The sequence below is a fragment of the Lytechinus variegatus genome, chromosome 12 (assembly GCF_018143015.1).
Source record: "Lytechinus variegatus isolate NC3 chromosome 12, Lvar_3.0, whole genome shotgun sequence".
Taxonomy (NCBI): Eukaryota; Metazoa; Echinodermata; class Echinoidea; order Temnopleuroida; family Toxopneustidae; genus Lytechinus; species Lytechinus variegatus.
In genome coordinates, this window is record NC_054751.1 from 30,035,600 (window position 1) to 30,055,546 (window position 19,947).

General features: G+C 36.2%; 1 protein-coding gene across 2 annotated transcripts in view; it reads right to left on the reverse strand.

Annotated features, from left to right (window-relative positions):
• Nucleotides 1–505: 505 nt before the first annotated feature.
• The window catches only part of LOC121424990 (prominin-1-like), a 58,618-nt gene continuing 39,176 nt past the window's right edge, over nt 506–19,947 (reverse strand). Inside the window, exons 8-20 of one of the 2 annotated variants that reach the window (XM_041620903.1) lie at nt 14,036–14,239; nt 12,723–12,829; nt 11,780–11,843; nt 11,152–11,228; nt 10,000–10,079; nt 8,588–8,740; nt 7,822–7,948; nt 6,197–6,297; nt 5,672–5,756; nt 3,948–4,094; nt 2,077–2,169; nt 1,534–1,620; nt 506–621 (exon numbers count right to left, since the gene is read on the reverse strand). In XM_041620903.1, the coding sequence (XP_041476837.1) occupies nt 508–621; nt 1,534–1,620; nt 2,077–2,169; nt 3,948–4,094; nt 5,672–5,756; nt 6,197–6,297; nt 7,822–7,948; nt 8,588–8,740; nt 10,000–10,079; nt 11,152–11,228; nt 11,780–11,843; nt 12,723–12,829; nt 14,036–14,239 (1,439 nt within the window). In that variant the 3' untranslated portion in view covers nt 506–507. Of the gene's footprint in view, nt 622–1,533; nt 1,621–2,076; nt 2,170–3,947; nt 4,095–5,671; nt 5,757–6,196; nt 6,298–7,821; nt 7,949–8,587; nt 8,741–9,999; nt 10,080–11,151; nt 11,229–11,779; nt 11,844–12,722; nt 12,830–14,030; nt 14,240–19,947 lie in introns of both variants that reach the window. The other variant, XM_041620902.1, reaches the window with a different exon arrangement.

A 19,947-nucleotide genomic window follows, 5' to 3' on the forward strand; every position in this document is an offset into this window, starting at 1 on the left:
ATTATTATTATCATTATTTAATATTTATCTAATTATCATTATTATTCAAAAATGCTAGTTATGTAAGTGCTTGCTCGCTATATAGAGCTTGACGTGTGTCTCTTTTTGCACATGAATTTGCACGGTAAACTAGCTTATCGCCTCCCGTACCGCACATACGCGTATACTGTACTGACTGCGGACGATACTCGTTTCCAATGTGGCTTACGCACTCTATCCAACAGACATACACACCCGGAAAGCATGTTACAGTTGAACGGGATTAATGGTTAGTCTTCCAGGATTATTCTCTTTAAAAACAATTGAAAAGAAACTCATTATGAGTGAGTCCACGGTTGGGTAATATTGGCACACAGTTCTCGTTTTCCGGTGAATACGCGTATGTGTGTGTGTGTGTGTGTATTTGAGTTTTGTCAGACGTGTATCAATCAGATATGATTATTTACGTCTGGGACCGACCTTTAACGTCACCATCCGAAAGACGTGACCAGGGCTCGAACCTCTGCATCAATTTGTAACTTCCCCACAGCTTGGATTACAGGCGCAAAGAGTACTATATATACTTACATCAATATCGTCCGTGTATGCAGTTAATGAGTCAATCTCTCTGGCTATCAAAACCTGATTAGAAGAAAAAGTAAAAAAAAATTTCATAGATGCATGGGAATTTCCAAAATATTTGTTATTACAGACAAAATTTGAGGAAAAATATTTGTCATTGCAGACTGATATACAACTGGGTTCATCTTAAACAACTTGCGACTGATTCAAATTAATTATATCTTCCTGTCAACTATGAGACGGATCATCCACATTTAATACAGCATTTTGGTTGTATATTCAAGTTTTGCAAAACTTTCAGGCCCGAATTCACAAAGGTGGTTTTGAAAACCCACAGTTGAGTCCATGGTTTATGCAGAGTTCCTGTATAAATTACGCTTACTTTACCGCGTATAGGGTGCGTGTATGAAAAATGTCCAATGCTGATGCGCTTTGTCACAGTGCGCCAAATTGACACCTGTTGCCGTGGTTATCCACGCTATTTTATTCATGAGTCCACTGTTTTTATTCAAGAGTCCACTCTTCAAACAATGGACTCATGAATAAAAATAGCGTATCTAACCATGGTAAAAGGCGTCAATTTGGCACACTGTGACAAAAGCGTGCATCAGCATTGGACATTTTTTATACATGCGCCCAATAGCGCTAAATTAAGCGTAATATAACTGGAAATCTGCATAAACCATGGATTCAACCGTGGGTTTTCAAAACCACCTTTGTGAATTCGGGCCTCAAAGTTTGTCACCGACAGCTTAAATCCTTGTCTATTGCTTACCACACATAGCAACAAAAAATGTACACAAATTAGTTTCGAAGCATAAGATTCGCATATGAAAGAGTGGATTCATGAAACATCTCTTCACTCGGTGCTAAGAAAATTAATATGCATACAAACACCAAAGCCAGTCTTGTTTTTTTCTTGATGATGGGACGAATATAGGGTTAATGATCGTCTTAGGTTATATATCTTACCGCATCATTGAGGAGGACATCGACGATTTCATCTTGAAGAGTCTGGAGATCATCTTTGATTGCATTCAAATCTGTTTTATCTGAACCCTATAACATACAAAGATAAAGGCAAAACAAAAAATTAGTGCTGCGTGAATGGGGGGGGGGGGTGCATTGAAATCACCTAATTGTTGTGAAAAAGGTAATCAAAATAGCTGTTTTATGGGGAGTAGAGACATTCCCTCAGATAAGGAGTTCGCGTCTTCCAATCTCAAGTTTAATATAAACTCTGATTGAACTGCTTTCATGAAAACAGAATACATACCTATTCTATTAAAAGTCAATTACTATGGCAGAAAATCATACCTTCAGTTTCAAAAAGAATTAAACTAGTCAATGATTAATACTAATCAGGGACATTACAAACTTAGTCTGCATCTCCTTCGCTTGAGTGCATCTCAAAATGTACCATGTATGTCTTAATCACATCATAAATACCCAGATTATTATCTTGATATCAGTGGGAGAGTATCTATCGAATCTACCAAAAGAGAAACTAATTACCGAAGCTGCATCAGCATCAATACCAAGAGCGTTGATGAGTTCCACCAGAGTATCATTGTTGCCGTCACCATCATAGAGCAGGCTTGTGTCCAGCTGCAGAAGGATATTACAAGGGCATGATGATGATTATTGAGGTTCAGATGAAAATGGTGATGATGGTGGCAATGATGATGATGGTGGGGATAATGGTGGTGGTGGTGGTGGCAGTGGTGGTGATAGTGATGATGTTAACTATGATGACAATGTTCATGATGACAATGATGGCTATGGTAATTAAGGTGATGTTGATGTCAAGATTGATGATGATGACGATGATGATGATGACCAGTATGGTATTATCGTGGTGATAATGGTGATGATGGTGGTGATGGTGATGGTTATGTTAAATGGTGTTCATGACAATGATGTGGTAATTAAGGTTACAACAGTGATGTTGATGTCCACATTGATGACGATGACAACTATGGTATTATGGTGGCGATAATGGTGATATTGATGATGGTGGTGATGGTAGCAGTGGTGGTGAACAAGATGATGGTAATGTTGATGATGAAAATGTTGTTAATGATGATGATGGTAATTAAGGTAATAATGGTGATGTTGATGTCCACATTGATGGCGATGAGGATGACTACTATGGTATTATGGTGGTGATAATGGTGATGATTGTGGTGATGGTAGTAGTGGTGGTGATGATGATGGTTATGTTGATGTTTATGTTGAAAATGGTGTTCATGATGACTATGGTAGTACGGTGATGATGGTGATGTCACTATTGATGATGATGATGGCTATGTTGATGATGATGAAGATCATGAAATCTCAAAATCAATAACTCTGACAGTCACGAACACAGAAAAGCATATGTGGGTTGGTACAGTGTACAAATATTGCTTTGAAAAAATACCTGACATTTGATGGAATTCTGTGCATATTTAGCATTTTTCTCAGCAATTACACATTTTCTTGCAGAGGTATTTGGCACATTTTTTTCATTTATACAAACAATTTGGTGGCAATTACATTTGTTCGAACTCATATTTAGTTCGTTACCACACCTGGTATTTATCTTTAAAGAAAGTGCCCAAAAGCTTGACAAATCCTTTTGTTTTCAAAAATATTTTTACTTCAAAATGTTTTTTAACCCTGAAGTGCTAACAGGTTGAAGAAAATCAATGTGTGATTGTGCCCTTAAAAGAATAGAATAATAGTTGTACCAAACAATGACTTCATCAGAAAGCCTTTAAAATCAAGGTAAAATGTCATCATATGGTTAAGCTAGATGTGGTTTATATAGTTATCAAACAATTTGAAATCATAATCTAATCTAAGAATGACTACATTCAATATCACCAACACATATAAGCACATGTGGGACATGTTTACTACTACTGCTTGGAAAGACTGACCTCGAGCTAGAATAATTATACTTGCTTATATAGCGCTTAATACTTACTTCGTCAGAAGTCTCTAAGTGCTCTACAGTATATGCAGCATAATTACCCTGGCTGTTACGCGCGCTGCATTTCAAGGAATAAATTCCTGCAAGGTACCCATTTACCTCACCTGGGTTGAGTGCAGCACATTGTGGATCAATTTCTTGCTAAAGGAAATTACGCAATGGTTGGGATTCGAACCCACTACCCTCTGTTTCAGAGTCCGGAGACTAATCCACTGGGCCACAATGCTCCACTAATGCCATGTGTGTTTTGTTTTTTTCCTAGCAATTACATATTTTCTACAAAAATCAATTAACACATATTTTTCTATTAATTCCGGCCAACACAGTGGAGATCGTTTCATTGGATTCTTTTCAAACTCATTTTTAGATCATTACCACAACTGCCATTTATGTTTTAAGGCTACCCTACCTCGTTAGTGAAAATGGTCCAGTCAATGGTATCAGCCGGCGAATCCCTGAAGTCAATCAGGGTATCTTTGGTGTCAGAGGTCAAGATCTGGACAGAGCTGAAGTCTCCAGTAATATTGGAAAACTGATCATCAACATCCGGAATTTGCTGTTAGACAGGACGCAGATACAAGATTTAAAGGTTTTAAGTTGTTCTGGAAAATGGTACATACTACTGATGCGCTTTTGTCGCAGTGCACAAAACTGACACCTGTTGGCATGGTTAAGTATGCTTTTTTATTCATGAGTCCACTGTTTGAAGAGAGGACTCATTAATTTAAAACAGTGGACTCATGAATTAGATAGTGTGGGTAACCACGGCAACAGGTGTCAATTTGGCTCATTGTGACAAAGGCGTTCATCAGTATGAGGACTTTTTTAATGTACGTGGTAAATAGGCGTAATTTATACAGGATATCTGCATAAAACCACCTTGTGAATTCGGGCCAATAATATTTCTCTAAGGTACACATCACTGCTAGTCAAATTAACATCATTGCAGCATTCTTTAAAATTCATTTACTCTCTCTCTCATTCTAAAAGTAATCAGGGGGTCATTTTTACAGACATGGCATGATAGAAATACATTTGAACTTCTTTCTCAAAGTCAATGATCCATAAGTCAAATATTCGCCCAAGTCAAGTCAAACATATTTACATGGCCACCAAAGAATTAACTTTGGGAAATTTTCACATCGTAATATTATCATTATTAGCTTTCCACATATGGGTTGGGTAGGGTCTCCATAGCAATTACTAGACTCTCCTTTTAAAGGAAAAGTCCACCCGACAAAAAGTTGATCTGAATAAAAAGAGAAAAATCCAATGAGCATAACACTGAAAATTTCATCAAAATCGGATGTAAAATAAGAAAGTTATGACATTTTTAAAGTTTCGCTTAATCTCACAAAATAATTCTATGCACATCCTAGTCGGTGTGTAAATGAGGGGACTGATGACATCACTCACTATTTCCTTTGTAGCTTTGTATTTCATTATATGAAATATGACTTATTCCCATTTTCTCCTCATTGTTCTTGAAACCAAGTTTCATTCCTCCCTAAACACATGGAATTACCATCGCCTTAACATTTTATTGTTCAGTCAAGTTGGTCCTTATTGTCAAATCTGTAAAAATTGAAATATTCTATATTTCAAACAATAAAAATCAAAAGAAATAGTGAGTGAGGGACATCATCGACTTTCTCACTTGCACATCATTAATTGCACAAATAACTGTTTTGTGAAAAATAAGCGAAACTTTAGAATGTCATAACTTCCTTATTTTACATCCGATTTTGATGAAGTTTTCAGCATCATGCTCGTTTAATTTTTCTCTATTTATTAACATCAACATTTTTCTGAGGTGGACTTGACCTTTAAAGGTAACTTTTGAGGGGATGAAGTCAATGAACATGACTTTGGGGAGTGTCCAGAAGGAGGCCCAGAATGGCAAGGAGAGGAGATCCTTCGTTGCTGCCCTACATGCCAGGAGCCATAATGGGCAGTAAGTAAGTAGATTGGAGAGGCCTAATTCATGAATATTAGCATTGAGACTGATAATGTGACTTTGGATGAGAAAAGGCAAAAACTAATGTCACCAATGTCAAAATAGCTACAAACTGCTAACAAAATGATAAACGAGACCCCCCCCCCCCCCCCGGATCTCTGGCCCAGGGAACTCACCGAAGAGATGTCAGTAAACTGTGTGACGTTGAAAAGATTCTCCAGTAGGAATGCAGTATACACAGCCTCATTCTGCTCACACGCACTGAAAACATTATGAATAAATGATTATTGATGATTACGATCTTTATCAGGTATGAATATTAAAAGTATCACAATAATTCTTAATAACTACTAGTTTATTATGTGGGAGTCAACAATGTTTAACCTTTGAAAAAAAGCCTAAAATGAATGTTTTTAACATTATCAGCAACCTTACTTGCACAATGCCTATGGTATGATAATGTTGTATTTTGGATATAATAATATGGATATAAAAAAAGTGAGTTTATGACAGCATCAGCATACTTCTTTTGCACAATGGATACATGCAGACCACTGTGTCACGATGCAATGAAACAACTCAATATGCTATACATGAATATGTAACTATGTCATCTTTCATCTCATTATAATGCAAATTTAAATATCATGCTCTATTATGAATGGATGGATGGATGAATGAATGAATGCATCTATGCTTACTCAAGGAATCCACTGATCTGGAAAGGAACTGAGGGGTCACTAAAGATCAAATTTCCAAGGTAGTATCCATCGTCCAAGATTCCATCTTCTAAATCAACAGTCTGTTCAATATAAGAGCAATCAATACAAAAAAATAATAGATTACATGTCTTCATATGACATCAGAATTCATTTAAGTTCTGATTTAAAGGGGAATCCAGCCTTGGCCAGAAAGTGTTGTGTTGGGAAGGAGAAAAATGAATTTAACAGAATGGTGAAAGTTTGAAAGAAATCGGACAAGCAATAAGTTATAGCTGCTTTAAAATTGAGATCACTATTAGTATGTAGATTTCAAATTGGCAACTGGGTAAGTAAATTATGACAAGGGGCAAGGACAACTTTCCCATAGGCCATGTACTTTATTATCAGGGATTTGTGGTTTTCTCTTAAGTGCCCATTCCCCTGGGGCAGTAATCTAAATATAACCCAGGTAGTATATTGTTTAATGTCCTCATGAAAGAAAAATATCATTTGAAATAAAATTTTGGGGAAAATGTCATTTTAGCCATAATATGTATTGGAGTACATGGAAGAGTAGTCCTTGCCATACATCACTATGACATCACATATGTGGCCAATTTGAAGTCTCCATGAGTATAGTGATTACCAATATTTACAACTTTTAAAAATTCATAACTTTCTTCTTGTTTGTCCAATATTGTTCAAACTTTCACCTATCAACTTGTCTGATATTTCTTTTTCTTATAAAAACAAGTTTTTATTTGGGTTGGATTCCCCTTTAATTCTCTACATTTATCTTATCTTTATTCATGAAGGCATGCATACATGTAGGACTGTTTCACCAAAATAATGCAAATCTTTAAAATGTCATAACTTTTGTTATTTCTTGTCCGATTTCAATGAAGTTCTTAAGTGCTGTGTCTGTTTCATCTTTCTTAATCTGTTCAAGTCATATCATTTTCAGCCTGGAGTACCTCTTTAAGTGGCAATTAGACCAAATGGCCCATCTTATGAAGAGTTGCGATTGATCTGATCAATTGCAACTTTGGACGGCCAGCAACATCAACATCCATTTTGCATGTTCATTCAAAATATTGTCTAGCTATGATGTCTATTCATGCATTCATTGTTTTCTTGAAATTTCACTGTGCTTCTCTTTGTTTTCTAAGGACATTGTGCAAATTTCCTGTAGAAAAAATTATGACACTGATGAATTTCCATAGAGTTACGATTGATCCAATCAACCTAAACTATGGAAATCCACCAATGTCATAATTTTTCATCCAACAAATTTGCACAATGACCTTGGTAATCAGAGAAAAGCACACTGAATTTTTCAAGAAAACAATGAATGTATGGCTTACATCATATCTAGAAAATATTTTGAAACATGCATTTTGACGTTGCTGGCTTTCCATAGTTGTGTTTGATGGGATCAATTGTAACTCTTTGTAAGACGACGTCCAGATGAGCAATTTAGGCTTGATATACAGCAAAAGCCTGAAAATCATCTAGAATGCTGCTTTTCCTACACGAAATAGCTGTTTTCTAAGATACACGTAGGTGCTTTCTATCATATCCTTTTGCCATAGAAAGCACCTATTTCATGTGAGAGTGAGACAAACCTGGGCAAAGAGCTGTCCTGAAACGAGTGGGTCGCACATAAGACGGTCAATCGGTCCCCCGATGATGAACGTCAACGCAGTGATAAGCATCATGAAGGTTCCAAAGATAAAAACAAAGCCAGCACCACTGATATCATAGAAGGGGGGGTGACATAGAAAATAAGACAAAGTCAAGAATGTGAAAAAACTCAGGTTATAACAACAATCCCACAATATTGGCTCCACTACAAATTTAACACACACAAATCAAATGACTAATTTCAACCCTGGATTCAAATACTATCCTTAAACAAATGCAGGTGGATGCTTATACCCAGCATAAATCCACAGTGCAACCATAACCCTAACCTCATCTTAGTCAAAATCAAGCCCAACATTTAGTGAAACAATAAGATTCATAACTTTCTTATTTCACACCCAATTTTGATGCTTAATGTTAAGCTTGTTTGATTTTTATCTTTTAACTCTAATAAATTTTTGTTGTGGTCACCTTTCCTTTAATTAATTCCTATTATTTACAATTCAATTAAAATTTATCAAAAACAAAAGAGGGGGTTTATATAATGAAATAAGATATAGAAGAATGATATGAAGCTAGATGGATTAAAATTAATTAAAGAAACATAAAAATTGCTTCATTTTCATGGATGAAAAGGCTTAATAGCTCAGATTTCATAATATATGTGCACACATTGCTTCTAACAAGCGATTAAACAGCAGTAATCGTTAACATTTGACAACTACATCAAGGGGTAGCAGTACTCACGCCATCAGGAAGAGTCCACCGCAGTTAGAGCAAGAACCACGGTCGGTGGGTGAGGCATTACGGTCGTATGAGAAAACTCCGATGAGCAAACCGAGAAGGAACAGGACGACGATGAAGAGGATGAATCCATAGAAGACGTACATCACAATGGCTCTGAGCAGTGAGAGAGAGAGAGAGCAAGAAACCGTTCTCATTATACTTTCTAAAATTGGTTTACTTGAAACCGGTTCAGGAAACCAGTTTTGAAGATTGCTTTGCCATTTAATCACCCGAAAGTGATTTTCAAAATCACTTCATGTATAAAGCGGTCTCTGTAGGTTTGCATGGTTGAGTTAATAATGTGGAGGTTTACGGTTCACCGTGTGTAATGTGAAGAAGGGAAAGAAGGTGAACCGTAAAACTTCTCCACATTAAAGTGGTCTTGTTGCTATGGGAACACTCTCTGTAAGGTGACATGTTTCGTGCAAAATTTGAAACCACAGCGTAGGCATTCCACATACAATGTTTGGAATAGCGCACTTGAAATGTGCAAAGATTGCTTCCTGAAGAACAGGTGTGTCCTCACTTACGCTAAAAACCAGATTAATGAGGCAAAGTGATCTTCATAACTACATCGTGAGGTGGTTTTCTGAAATGGTTTGGAAGATCGCTTCCAAGATCGCTTTGACTCATTACACATTAAACTAGTTTCCACTAAACTAGTTTCCAGTAAACTAGTTATAGGACGGTAGTGAGAAAGGTGTCAGAGAGACACACAATAAAGGAGGAACACACTGAGTGAACACTCACTGCCAATCCCAGCCAAGGCGTAACTTCCTTCAGCAAGAAATTTATCCACATTGTGCAGCACTCAACCCAGGTGAGGTACATGTAAATGGGAACCTGGTAGGAATTTATTCCTTGAAGGCTGCGGGGCTAAAGCTAGGGTAATAATTGAGCATCCAATTGAGCACATAGGGACGCATTTGGCAGTGATATGCGCTATAAAAGCATATTGGTAGTTTGATTATTAATGTGTTATAAATAGTTAAGTCTTGAAATATCCATGTACCATTTGAGATAACTATTTATAATATATGATATACAGAAATTTTATTTCCTATCCTCCGCATCATAACTACATTTTAAATTATTATAGCATATTCATATACATAAGTAGTGAATTTGCAGGCTTACATACATTTTGAGGGGGGGGGGTCATCAAAACTTGATATAAGATTTACAAGTTTAAAAGTTTCTAAAAAGGTAGATCTGTCCACAAATCCTTAAAAAATGATGGTTTCATGTGATATCGTCCAACTTAACCTCATTCATACATTATCAGAAATCTGTACTTGTGTGAAATGAGGGAAACAAATCATCTCAAAATCAAATCAAATTATATCTAATCAATCGATGGATCATCTTCTCACCTGTACTGATCATAGTCATTTGCGTAAGTACTCAAAATGTTATTTGCTTGTTCCTCAAAAGGTTCAATGCTTCCAGATGTCTGTTGAAAAAAGCAGAGAAATTCATTCAGAATTATAATTATGGAAATGATAATTAAGGAATTACTTCTTTTCGTTAAGGTACCAAAGCAAAGATGAAAAGGATGCTACTTATTTTTACTCATAAAATGGAGCCCCCAAGGTATCTTCCTTTTAGGCCATTTCCCTCCTCATTTTCTATAACTTATTTGATGTACATTGTTAGTATATACATTATTTCTTGTCTTTTTTATGTATTATGTTTTATAACAGGGCCCCATCTTACAAAGATATCAACCACAAGTATATGGAAATGCATCAATGTCATAATTCTTTCTTCAGGAAATTTGCACATGTCCATGTCTTTTGTACACAAAGAAAAGCACACTGAATTCACAAGAAAAATATGAATGCATGAATATCATATTCAGAAAATATTCTAAACAAATTTGTATTTTAGATGTTGACGTTGCTGGTTTTCCATAGTTGTGGGTGATTGGATCAATCTTAAGTCTTAGTAAGACGGGGTCCAGATCTCTTGAGAAAAAATAAACTAAACTTGAATTACTAAAAAAGTTTAATGTTTTATGTCACTGATGTAAACAAATGATGAGTGAACAACTCAAGTAATAAAATAAATTAAAGAAATTAATACAATAGTATATGAATCAATCCATAAAAAAGAAAGCAAGTCAGGATATTAATGATCACATATAAAACAATTTACAAAAAAATAAATCAATCAACAATAAACTTACATAATCAGCACTTAGATAAATATATTTTCCATTAATTTGGAGACTACATGTAAGTTGGGAATAGGCTCTCTATTACAGCATGGGTGAACATAACCTTGGGTTAACTATTCCAATCACCATTGGTATACTTTCGAGCTGCAAACCTATTGTTTGGAGGGTGGGGGGGGTCTAATATGGCAACCTCTGCCCTTAATAGAACGGGTCATGCGTCTACACCCGTGATACCAACCATTGCATTTAAGATGTTCTGAAAAGAAGAATATGGAAGGCATGATAATCATGAACTATCTCCCTCTAGAAGACAGGGTCAAGTATTCACACAGAGGCATTTACTTACACTTTGGAGAGTGAAGGTGGTTTCGTTGATGAACTGATTCAAGGTATCTTCCAGTCCATCAATGGTAGAAATAATATCTGATGAAAAATAATGACAAAGTGAGGACATTTAAATATGTTAGTCATATATAAATTTACATGGTTTCTATAAATACATGCATGCAAACTTTATTCTTCATTCATCTAATCACTGTTCTTTTATCCATCAATCCATCCACCTACCCACCCATCCATCCATCCACCCACCCACCCACCCACCCATCCATCCATCCATCCACCCATCCATCCAACCAACCAACCAACCATCCATCCATCCAACCAACCAACCAACCATCCATCAAACATCCATCCAATTAAACCATCCAACCATTAGTCTTGATATCAGGCAAAAATATATTTTCGGAAGATACTTTTCATGACTGACTGCCTTTAATCTACAACATTAGTAGGCTTTAACATTACAGTGAATCAGGAGTCTTTTTTTGTGGGGGGGGGGGCTCTTTTTATTCTCTTGAGAATGTAGGGGGCAAATTGCCCAAATCCGCCCTTGTAACATTTCCCTGGCTAATATATATTGGTATCGCATGGTTAATTTTGAGGAATAAATAGGACAGTTTATTGTTTCTTACCTCCTACTTCAGATGAAGTTGTATTAGTCAATGTGTCTGGGATGTCCTCAAATGTTTGATATCCCTGTAAAATAAAGGAAAAGACAACAATGACCAAGTTACTGATCTCGTTTAGAGGGGGAGGGGGAAGGCGAGGGGAAAGCAAAGAGGGAGAGGGCAATGGGAGCAGGGAGTGGTCCGAGGAAGAGGGGGAGGTGGAAAGGGGAAGGGGGAGGGTAGTGGGATTGGGAGGGGTAAGGCAAGGGGAGCCTGAGTGAATAGGAAATGGGCAGTGGGTAGGAGCAGGGAGTGGTCTGAGAGGAGATGGGGAGTTGGATGGGGAAAGAGGTGGAAATGGGGAAGGGTAGAGGGATTGGGAGGGGGAAGTGGAGGGGAGAGCAAACAGGGAGAGGCCAATGGGTCCAAGGGAAGAGGGGGAGTTGGAGAGGGAAAGGGGAATAGGGAAGAAGGAAAGAGAGGGGAAAAAGGAGAAGGGAGGGATCAGGGAATAGGAAGTGGGGAGTGGGGAAGAGAGGAGAGGAGGAGGGGAAAGGGGAATGGGAAGGAAGGTGGATGCAAGAGGGAGAAAAGCAGCAAATAGCAATATTCAAAGTTAAATCAATATGCACTACACCATATTCATTCAATGAACAAAAAAATACAAGATATTAATTAACAGAACCTAATTTTTTAGAAATTAATTTTCTAAACCCTATTAATCCATTATGAAATTGCATTATCTAAATCGATTCAAACCTTTTTATGTTATTTTCTCCACTTCCTTGAAAGCTCAAATTTCATTGGTGCTTGCTGTCTTTAGTTTTTTTTTCAAGCCACATAGTTAATACAATTAGGTTAAATTTGCAACTGCCAAAATATCACAAACCTATAAAATCAGCTAACTTAACACAAATATGTTTTTTTATTTAAAAAAGGTGTAATATGTATTCTATATTTCAATTACCTCTTGAGCTTGGTCACTGATATTCCGATTGGCTACATCAGTAAGTTCCACGATTGACTGGCTCACCAAGACTTGTGGGAAGCTTCCGATACTCTGAGCAGAATGAGAGAGAGGAAAATCATCATGAAAGATAACATGGTTAAGTGGTTAAGTCTCTATACTTTGAACCCGAAGTGCAGGGTTCAAATCCCACCTGGGGCACCGGCATCCTTTAGCAAGGCGTTCCATTTGCCACTCTATTTTATTCATGAGTCCACTGTTTGAAGAGTGGATTCATGAATAAAAACAGTGGACTCATAATTGAAATAGCGTATCTAACCATGGTAACAGGCGTCAATTTGGCGCACTGTGACAAATGCGCGCATCAGCATTGGACATGTTTTATACACGCGCTAAATTTAGCATAATTTATACAGGAAATCTGCATAAACGATGGACTCATCCGTGGGTTTTCACCTTTGTGAATTCGGGCCAATGAGCTTGGTAATTTCAAAACTTGGGCTGATGAAGACAAGCTTAATTATTATGAGCTGAATTATCTCCTTCGAAAAAAATCTTGAGGAAGTTTATACAATCGGAATAATCTCCTGTAGAACATAATGAACTTGGTCATTTCAAAACACGGGCTGATGAAGACAAGCTTTCTAATAATTATAACAAGCTTTTCAAAATGAACTATCTGATGTCACAGGGCACCAACTAATTACCCACTGCTAATCATGAGTTTGATGACACCCTTACACTTGACTACCATGCATACCAAACAATGGAGGGATAATTTTCTAATTATTTCCATGCCTGCTGCTTGCTCTCTTGGTACTAATTACAATATCAACTAGTTAGATGAATACTATGAGTGGAATTATCATGGTAACGACCTTACAGAGTAATAGCATCAATGATGCAAAAGGTGAATACAGTATAATACCCTGTTGCCAAGTGTTTGTCAATCCTCATGAAGTTTACAGGATTTGTTTCAACAAGGAGCATAATTATGGTTCGAGTGTTCCTAGTATTTACAGTATACACATTATTCATGTTCTAATAAAATTATGCCAGTAGAATTTTTTGTTTTTTTAATGAGAGAGGGGCATTTTATTGTTTCTACCCTATGCTGTAATGATATCAGAAACGGATTACAGCTACTGCTGGGACCATCGGACAGGTGCCAGTGTCGTGCTCTGCTGTATACTAGCTTTAAGAAACGGCCCCTTCATACATGTAAATAATAAAGATCTTTCAAGTCTCTGTGAGTTGATTAAATTGTCCAACCAGGGATATGGAACAACCAAGTCTCCTTACCTCATGATCAGTTACATTGATATCCCTATAGTCTGCATCTATCTCAACATCCCTCAGCTGGGTTGTTGCGTTAGAGCAGCAGCCACAAGAACCACACAGGGTAGTCAGGTCGTTCAAGATAGCCGTCAGGTTGGTGCTAAGGATCTCATAATTAATCTCCATCCGAGCCTGGCGGGTATCAATCGCTTCCATGTAGAACAGCGTTCCATTGATATCTGTAGTGAGGAGACAAAAGTTCAAGTTCATTTATTTCATTCACCATAAAAACATGTGTACATAAACGAGAGAATTATAAAAAACAATTTAATGATAAAAAGACAATGAATACAACTACATAACAAACAGTTTTATGAGAAATGAGGACAAATAAAAGAGCAAGAAGCCTTATAAACGTCAATCCCTTTGTACAGAAGTTAAAGCAAATGTATTATTACTGAAACAGAAGAAAACAAAAAAAGAAAGAGTATAGCCACTTTACTTGATCTATCAGATCTCAATTACCATTAAAAAATTCTCATCTGCTGAAAATAATTCTTGTGGATCAAGTTCAATAATCCCAGTCCCATTGCATTTACACCAGGCACTACTTATCTTTGCCACAAAGACGACTGTCATGGAAAGATTTATTGTGATTGGCTGCAGAGTCCTTATTTCAATAAGAATAATAACATCAACAACAAAATCAACAACAATAATAATAATAACATTCATGATAATTATTATTATTAATTAATTAGTAATAAAGATAATGAAAAAATAACAATAACAGACATTTATAAAGCCCCACCTATTGGCACTCTATCATTATACCAAACTATCTTTTGTACATGTAGTACAACAGACAGCAAAGATAGCAACACCTTTAAAGTCCTCTTGTTTGCTTTATAATTACAATACTAATGCTTCTTATAAAAGGGAGAAAACATTTCAAATCCAAGACAGAAATAATAAACATTTTTCTTTCTCACTATTTATCTATTCTGTCTGCATAGGCTTGGCAGGAATTGATGTCAAAGAATACAATTAAAATACAATGTCTAGATATTTCACATTGACTTATCGCTTGATACATGTCTCTTAAAATCATTAATCATGGAATTTCATGTTTGATCACTCAAGCAATCAGCAATGTTTCATGCCAAATGAGCTGCATACAATTGTTTTCCCATCTAAAAAAGAAAAGATAATCATCATATGGCCTACCATAACAAACCAAGTTTGTTGATTCCATTTCCAATAAATATCTACACTAAATGAGTGATGCTTTATAGTTTTGTAAACACAAAATAGCCATGATATATCTAGGGACAGTGATTTTCCGCGATCGCGGTAAACGGACGGAATTCACGGAAAGGGCCTTTTGAAACGGAAAGTGGCATTTCAAACGGAAAATCCCGGAAACGTATTTTCCCTCAAAATACACAGGATAGCAACACAAATTACTCCAAAATCACAACAAAATGAGAATATTAAATGGCCACAAAACCCCAGAAAACACGATCTCACTTCGCTACAATCATGACAATTCACACATCGTGACTGCACTCGACATCAGCACACTCGATTGTACCCAGCGCCCGGTACCCGGCCGGGTTGGGCTTCACTGCACTGTACACATATCATATCGTTCAACTACACGGTCGTGTGTTGCTGCCCTCTACGTTTGAAGATGTAACAGTACGATATCGTGGTCTTAAAATCCAAGATGGCGGATTGGCAAATGCCGTTGACTGATGATAACGATGTCAAAAAAACCCCCAAAATTATCGATGAAATATCATTTCACCGTGAAATAATGCTAATAACGTGAAAGGTGAGGATGTATGCATGCTAAATTTCTTTGTAAAAATATCATATATACCCACATAGATCCGATTAGAACGGATTCTATTGTGTTGTTGGTACAGAAGCAGATACAATTTTGACCAGTGCGAGTGTACGGTACGTGTAATTTTGCTATTCAATGTGGAAACGGAATTGTCACTTTTCCGTGTGTACAAAGTTTATGGGGAAACAGAATTTTCGTTTTCTGACATGCTGAAACAGAATTTGAGATTTTCTGAAACGGAAAAGGCAATTTTTTGAAACGGAAAATCACTGTCCCTATATATCATGTAAAGTTCTATTTACTAATTGGTATCCAAAGATTCTGGGATTAATATGAAACATTTTTCTTTAAAAATCAATGAACTCTTGTATGCCTTGTAATCAATTCCCCAAAAAATGAGCATCATTATAATAACACTCAGGAACAGACTAGATTGAGTACTATACTGTACATGCTTGACAAAAAGGCTAAAACCCAGCATGTATGTACATGTACGTTTAGGTCCGTATTTACATGTACCACTTCATGTTTAACTCAAAGGTTACTCATAAAGTTTGTAATACATTTAATGACCTTAATGCAACATTTCATGATCACGAATTAATCGACATCCTCATATTAAATGCATATCCAAACTTTATGACCCATTTCAGATACTGTAGACATTGACTTTATAGGACTCCATAAAGTTATAACAATAAAAAACAGGATGCAATTTTGGTTCATGTGTTTGATTTTACTGGGAAAAGTTACAAACCAAATTAATTCCTTATTTTGAATTCAGTAGTAACAAGGTCAATAGAGTTGTAATAACTGCAATTCAAGTACTAAAGTGAAATAATTTTGATTTTTCTTTTCATCCTCCTGTTTACATTATTATAGAAGAGCTGTAATTTTTCTGCACTTTGCTACGAGGCGATCCATGGCTTCAACTGAAATTATTTCTTACTTTCCACCTATTTTATCATTGCCTTTGGAGACCTTTTTGCGAAAATCGCTATGTAAGGTCTGTGAGTGTGTGTGAAACCAAAAATATCAGTTTATAAAAAAACAATGAATAAAAAAACAAAATTACTGATTCATAATACATGATGGCAGGATGCTGAAAAGCTAAATCACAGAATACGTATACATGTATGTTCAAAAAGGTGAAGGCTCGGGTACATGATAAAGAAAATGAATTGAAAAAAAATGATATAAAGTTCTATAATCATCAAAATATGGATTTCCAATAACTACTATAAAACAAATTTGTGAATTCATGGATGGAGAAAGAGGAATGTGGATAAATTGATGATTGATAGAGAAGTTCTGTGAAAAGATAAACGGTCTATGTTAAACACTTTTACCCTACCAGCATTTCACTTGGATATAATTGCCTGGAATATATTAAATATTAAATCATTGTAAATCCAGGTAGAATAATGACGGTGGTTTCACGGATATATGTAATATGATACTGCAGAAATGTATGAGGAAGCGAAGGAGAATACATGTATCAAGATAACATGTATTGGCATTGGCAATGATGAGAACATTTAACATTGGCACATCATTTTTTTTTTCTTTTTTTGACACATCTTTTTCATTATTTCCAATGAGCTATCTTCAATGATATGAAGTCATTTTTTAAGGAGTTCAATCCACGCTAGCTATTCATGAAAGTGTTTCCTTGTACATTAATGGTAATTGGTTTTACAGTGCCAAGAGGTTTTACGTTAAAAAAAAATCATCATTCTACCTGATATTGAAATGTGTTTATTTTTTTTCAATAGCCTGATGCTCTTAATACCAATCACTGACCAAAATGTTGAATGCAAACAATACATGTTCATGTACAGGATGCCACCTTATATTATTTTATAACAACCTTCCTTTTTTTTATGAAGTCATTTTGTTTGGAGTTTATTTCAACCTTAAAAAAAAACAAATTTTATCTTTCTACCAGACATTGAAATGTGTTTTTTTCAATAGCCTGATGCTCTTAATACCAATCACTGACCAAAATGTTGATTCCAAACAATACATGTTCATGCACAGGATACCACCTTGTATTAATATTTTTAATCCTTTTTTATGACCTTCATTATTTTATGAAGTCATCATTTTGTTTCAAGTATATTTTCAAAACACAATGAAAGCATTTCCTTGACAATATAATGATTTGCTGTCCAGTGCCAAATGGTTAAAGATTTCTATATATTGTTCAGAATATTGCAATTTTCATTCATAACAAATCCTCATCGTCCATTAACTTTATGAAATCTTACATATGAAGAACTATAGTGAAACAGAACTGAGCTAACCTTATTTTAAAAGTAACATTTATGCTACTCATGTGATTACCATAATTTTCTGGAAGAATGTATAGATCTTTTATAACGAAATCCTCACTTTTCTTACAAAATCCAATTTAGCATAAAATTAATAATTGCGAGTTTGAAGACCAGTTTTATTCTCTAAACTTTATATCTCTTTCTTATATTAACAAGTTTAACGCCTCTGGCTGTCTCGCCTGCTTTACGCGATTCAATATAGCAGTAGTGTTGACTTTGAAAGCAGTTATTGAATCATTATTCACAATAGAAAACACTCCTATGATAATAAAATGCTAAGTCCATTGACCCAAGACAACATGACATTTCACCCGATCAAGTGACCCAAGTTGTGAGCAATTAATTCAGCAAAACAATCATATATACTTGATTACACCCGGAGGGGCCACTTCCATTCACGAATGGATACCATGCACGACCATGGGGTCTCAAAAAGCACCCTAAACACGTATTTTCCATATTCTGAAAATGCACCCCTTTACAAGTATTGGCGTTTGAAACCCTACCCTTAACAAGTATTGGAAACAAACCGATACTATTGGCAAGTATTCCCTCAACTGAAACCCTAAACAAGTACAGCGATATTTCAATTGTTATGTCACGGACGTCGAACGTCGGTTTTCCTTTGCCTACATCATTGGGTTTAGTACAGCCCCACCTCCCACACCTCGCGCAAATCGTACTCTAAACACGTAGTGTTGACTCTTGGTGCAAAAAGTACATCCTATAAAACAAAATAGTCTTAATTTTTTATACCCATGCAAATTGGACCCTCAACATGTAGCCTTCCTAGCAAAAATAGATACCCTTTTTTCATTATTTTAATGTTTTTGACACCCTTTTTACATTACGTATGTAACATGCCTTATCATGTTTTTTTTATCGTGCATAGTATCCACTCGTCAATGTAAGTGGCCCCCCCCCCAGGTAATTACCCTTATGTCTATGTTTAATGAACCACTTGTGTAGATCACGCTCACCCAAGTGTTCAAATAGCACAGCATTTATAAAGCATAAATACATTTTAAAGAAATGTCCATAAAAAACAGCAATTGAAAAGAGGGATCTTCAGAGATTTCTGGCAAGCATTTCATCAATATTTCCCAGCTGAAAAGTTGTCAAAAGTTGGACTTTGATCGTCTGAGAAGCATAGATGTCTATCCCCCACAAGTCCTTTCACAAAGCACTCCTTTGGAAGGTGGGGAGGGGGGGGGGGCATTTCATGGACAAAATTGCCTATAAATCTCACACACAACTGTTACAAGCTACTGAAATCCTCCCACCTGATTGGATGAGAGCGAATTCGTCAGGGAAAATCACTATCAAGGTGCTCCTGAAACACACCCTGGGTGGGAGGGTGAGGAGTAAATCCATCCAGACCAGGGGGGGGGGTGTTTCACAAAGATTCAAGAATGACTTTAGAGTCGCACTTAAGTGCCGATGCGTACATGATATGCAATGCGCAATCGTATTGATCATTATGCAGTAGTGCACGTCCGCTCCGCATGATATGACCGATGCGGTCATGCCTTTTATACATAACTCACACTTAAGTGTGACTTTTATAAGTCATACTTGAATCTCTGTGAAACACCCCCCCAGCTCTTTTCACAGACACGTAGCACCTCTGTCAGTGAAACAATGATTGATTCAAAATGCTTATAAAAGACTTGCATTTATTTAACATTTTTCTTAAAATTTTGAAACATTCACAAGCATGAATCAAGATTCATGCTTGTGAATCTAGCTCCAGAAAATC